Source organism: Quercus robur, chromosome 10 (genome assembly GCF_932294415.1).
Source record: "Quercus robur chromosome 10, dhQueRobu3.1, whole genome shotgun sequence".
NCBI classification, from domain to species: domain Eukaryota; kingdom Viridiplantae; phylum Streptophyta; class Magnoliopsida; order Fagales; family Fagaceae; genus Quercus; species Quercus robur.
Window position 1 is genome coordinate 38295125 of NC_065543.1, and position 5227 is coordinate 38300351.

General features: G+C 33.0%; 1 protein-coding gene across 1 annotated transcript; it reads left to right on the forward strand.

Moving 5' to 3' along the window:
• Positions 1-2252: 2252 nt before the first annotated feature.
• On the forward strand, positions 2253-4485 carry LOC126703103 (homeobox-leucine zipper protein ATHB-40-like). The gene is made up of 3 exons (XM_050402016.1): positions 2253-2494; positions 2904-3211; positions 4118-4485. Exons 1-3 carry the CDS (start codon positions 2419-2421, stop codon positions 4337-4339), a joined length of 606 nt encoding a protein of 201 aa, XP_050257973.1. The 5' UTR covers positions 2253-2418; the 3' UTR covers positions 4340-4485.
• Positions 4486-5227: the final 742 nt, after the last annotated feature.

The following is a 5227-nucleotide window of genomic DNA, read 5'->3' on the forward strand; positions in this document are numbered from 1 at the left end:
TATTCCGGGAAAGTTGGGCAAGCTATGTTGTCACCTACTTTGTGTATAGATTAGAAAGCGACTCATGTTGTTTTCATGTTTTATCATGAGCAGAAAAATAAGGAAAGTTCTCTGCACTATATAGACTCTATATTGCACTTGTAATTAATCCCATTAATAACTTAATAATTATATTAGAGAATAGTTAGATTTCGTATCTCCCTACAAATTAAATTTTTGGTAGGGATAAAAATTACATGGAACAATTTATATTATAAATTGTACAAGATGGTATACGAATTAGTCATTTTTTTGCATCATTCTGCAATTGATGATATCAAAGAATTGAGTAATTGACCCCTTGTGCTCTATAGCTGCTTATCAATTCTTATTAAAAAAAAAAAAAAAAAAATTGTCTTACCATTTTCAAGCTCCAAATTCTACTTGTATAGGGGTGACATTTATGTGGATGCATGAATCAATGTACATTTATCTTGAATCCACCTTTATTCCATATATCAAACTTTATATCACATAAATTCAATCACACACGTCAGTTGATAAGATTGTGTACTTAAGACAAGCACAATCATATCAAAGATCATCACAACATAATTATCATACATAGCAAAATTGGAAAATTAGAATATATCACATAAGGTTAGGGTATCAATTACTGCACTTTTTTTTTTACTAAAGAAGCTATAGCTTTGAAATGGTAAACAAAAAACGTCAACAATGACGACAATCGCACTTGCTTCAATATTTTGTAAAAAAGAAAAAAAGCAAAGCTTGTGTTTCTGCTTGTTATTAAGTAATAATATTTCAAGGTAAAAGTTTTCCCCTTTCACCCATCTCGAGCCACGCATGAGGGTATTGTAAAAAAGGGCATAATAACTAAGCTAAATGAGTATGGAGCTTGGGTAATAAACATAGAAAGATGAGAAATACCACCTAATTGGACAACAAAAGTGACCTACGTGTCCAAATCCACAGGCTAACTACCATTTTGTTTACTAACTTCAAGGTGGTCAGGTTTGGGATCCACACCCCATCCAAAAAATTTGCAAGTTAATTTGTGCGTGATTTGCTTGTAGTTCTAGATCACTTTTGATTACCACCACAATGACCCTCTTTTTCTTTGTTAATTACTTGATTAGGAAAGCCTAACCCAATCTTTTTTTGGTGTGGGTTACAACTTACAAAGTCTTAGACCCCTAGCTAGCCAGCTTAGGCCAATCCTCCAAGAACCAACGTAAAGCAAACAAGAGTCATGATTTGATTTAATATGAGTAATGATAGGAATATTACCAATTTTATTATATAATAAGAGATTTGGTTTAAATTAATTTAATTGATAAATTTTTTTGGTCTAATGATAAGAGCAATTATTATAGAGTGAATGCCATATATTGATATTTTATCGTATCTGTGGGTTCCAATTAGCTTAACTGATAAAATTTCTGATAGTTGTATAAGAGATTTGGGTTTAATATTCGCTTACATAAAAAATTTATTGGTATCTTGGTCTAATGATAAAGAGTTATTATTAGGAGCGGACGTCATAAATTGAAACTCTCTAAATATATATATATATATATATATATATTCTATCTAGAATTCTAGATGTTAATTTATAGGTGATTGAAGTTTATCAATCACATTTATTACCACATTAATTTATATGCTTAATTTATGTTAATAAATATGCAATAGCTTTAATATTTTTTTAATAAGCATGGCCATTAAAATTTTCACTGTTATCTCATCACCCTCCATAAGAGAAGCCATGGGTACAAATTTCAAGCCTAGTTCACCCCTCCATAGGAGAAGCAATGGGTGAAAAAAAAACTTCATGTCCCCTCCTTCCACAACAAATGAGTTAGCATGGAAATACTAAAGAATCAAAACAAAAGGATAACACAGTGTGGACATTATTAAATTATGCTATTTTTTCTTTCTTTCTTTAGTTTACATTTTATTAACTAGGACACTATTCACGCTATGACATGATTCGTATGTCATGCCATATTAGCTTAGTCTCTTGCCTATGTATAATAAGACAATACTATATGTTCCCATCAAAATAAAAAACAAAAGACAACACGATGTGTCACTATTTCCTCAAAATTTAATATATTTTAACACTATATTAATTATTAAATACTAAAGCACAATGGCAATTTGGTAGTACTGCAGAAAAAAGAATGACACTTTGGTAAAATAACTTATCCAAACATAAAAGTGGGAAGATACACACCTTTCCTTATAAATTAGGCATGTTATCTGTCCTAAGGGATTCATCATTCAACTGAGAACAGTATTGGACTATTGGAGTCTGAGTGATAGAGAGAGAGAGCCAAAGAGAGAAGAGTGAGATAGTGAGCTAGAGATTGAGCAAGCAAGAAGGAAAGAAAAATCAAAAGGAATCTTTTCATCATGAATCGTCAAGATCAAATGGTCCAATTCTCTCAATTGTACCCTGATGCATACACCCAAATAGTTACCCAACAAGGTTTGTATCCCAAAAGTACAAAATATTTCATTCTCTATACTATATATCTTAAGATGGTTGAAAAATATAAGGTGTTTGAATTACCTTTTTTTGGATGTATTTTTTGGATGAGAATAAAGGCTTTCAAAAGAAGACCTATAATCAAAACCTTTCAAAATCTTTTTTTTTTTCAATTGCACTCTTTTATTGCTAATTTGCATGCCACTTTTTATTTCTCTTTATTTCCAACCAAAAAAAAAACTCTTTTTTTTTTTTTTTTTTCTCTTACTCAACTGAGATGTTCGGGTTCAAATTTTCCCAACTATTGAATTATGAAAAAAATACGAAACTTCTAACATAGAGCATGAGATTGCACCTTTCATGACTTTTGTAATTGACATGGACTTTTATTGTGGTCATGTATATATAGGTGAGTCAAAGCCAAGAAGGCGTCGAAAGAAGAACAAAGGAGGAGAAGCAAGTGATCTAGCCAAGAAGAGGAAGCTTAGCAATGAGCAAGTGAATCTTCTTGAGTATTACTTCTGTAATGAACATAAGCTGGAGTCCCAAAGAAAAGACAGACTTGCTTCTGAACTGGGTCTTGAACCACGCCAAGTTGCTGTGTGGTTCCAAAACCGAAGGGCTCGTTGGAAGAACCAGAAATTGGAGGAACAGTACTCAGGCTTGAAGAGAGAACACGAAACTGTTCTTATCGAGAAATGCCAGCTTGAATCTGAGGTAGTGTACATGTGCATATCCTTTTTTTGCTTATTAGTATTAAACAACTTGGTAACATGTTTGGTTTCTGTGAAAAGAAGGGCAAAGATTGAATTCAAAGTCATTTATTTTCAGTTTTCGAGTTAGTTTAGTATGGAAAAACTTGTCCCTCTTGGTCAAATCATTTACAAGACTAGTTTGGATTTCTCACTCTATATCAATCTCCTAGGTTCAAAACAAGTTTGAACCATGGAGTTTGAACTTTGAAAACTTTGAAATCCAATATTTTTTACCCATTTTTTCCCTTTGGCTTTGCTCTATCCAAACAAAGGCTAAGAAAAGAGATCGAGATGTATCACCAATTTTGGACAAGGTTTTTGAAAAAACTTTTTTGTACTACTTTTTATTGTTTAAGCAAGTTAATATTTATGAATGACTTTGAAGTACATAGTTTAATATTTTAATTCTTTACTAATGGAAGCAAATGAAAAATAAAAAATAAGAATCAAACTCACTAACTCAATTGCCATTTTGACACTTCAACAAAAGGACAAGTGAACCACGGTATAAGAACGTGCATGAGCTCTGGGCTCGAAGAAAGCCAGGCCACCATGGTTGGCTAGGGCTGAAGAAAATTAATAAAAATAAAAATAGTAAAAAATAAAAAATAAAAATAAAAGGATAAAGGAACAGTAAACTGCCACCTCCTGAGTCTGCAAAGTACTAAAAATGTCCCACTTCTTAACCATCCGTACGCTGTTGTTTAAGGTGGCTGCATTAGGCCTTCTCAAGGCCCACTTGGCTGTGACAATAGTTTTTACATTGCCAATAGTTATAATAGCACATGTTATATTTGGTGTACAAAATACTCACCTTTTACTAAAAATAGTTTTTTTATTCTTAATAAATTTTGATTTCAATGTGCAGGTATTGAAGCTTAAGGAGCAACTCTCAGAGGCTGAGAAAGAAATTCAAAGGCTCTCCCAGAATGTTGAAACGGTTCCAACTAATAGTACAAGTTCATCACCCTCTGTGGAAACCATGGCTGAACCATTTCTTGGGGAATTTGAGATGGAAGGATACAATGAAGATTTCTACACTCCAGCATTCAGCTATGCTGCCATGGATTGGTTCAGTCATTATATATAAGCTGATGCAATTAATTTAGTAGTATTTTGTAGATAATGACAATCTCTCTAATATGTGAATAGGGGTTTTATTTTTTCAACTTTTCTAGTGTTTCAGTGTATTATCTGACTAGAGTTTGGAAATGTTATTAACTTAATTATTAAATAGCTTGCTTGTTTGACTAGAAAACTAGTTGAGTTTGTCGCATCCATAGTGCTTTCTTTAATGTCATGTGAATAGAGAATGAAAGAAATGTGTGCATTGCATGCCCCATGAGTCAGCAAATCTGTGAAATGATCCCTAACACGCCTAGAGAGAGTTTGATGATACTAAATTTTCAATGAGTAGTGGTTGAAGACTAATCAACTTTGTGAGGATATGTTAGACTGTTGAGTACATATGCTGCCTACTAAAATGACGGTAAGTATGGCATAAAAAAGTTAATAAATGGAAACTGAGTCAGTCAAGAAAATCTACAAGATACATTATAGCCAACCTTTAAGCTAAGGATTTGTCTGAAAAAGCTGCTTAATTTTGTTAAAAGGGACCCTACTTAAGGACCTAAGGGCACTGTTGACAAGGACATCACTTAACCTAGTTATGCATGCAATGCACTTGGACTGCTTGATCTTGATGGTGACCAAGAGCAGAATGATGATATTGAAGAAGCATCATATATCGTGGGCCACTAGTGGATGTCAGTGACTCAGTTACTTAGAATTTCTTGAAACAATGCCTAGTTCTTTATGATGCATCCAATCCAGTGGAGTTATGGGAATCGAATTGGCAAGTGCAGTGAGAATATACTAAAGAAAAAGGTGCATTTTGCACTTTGAAGAGCTGAGATTTTTCTGATTTGCAGCAAAAAACCACATGAAATAGTACAGTGGCTAACATATCATGAACAAC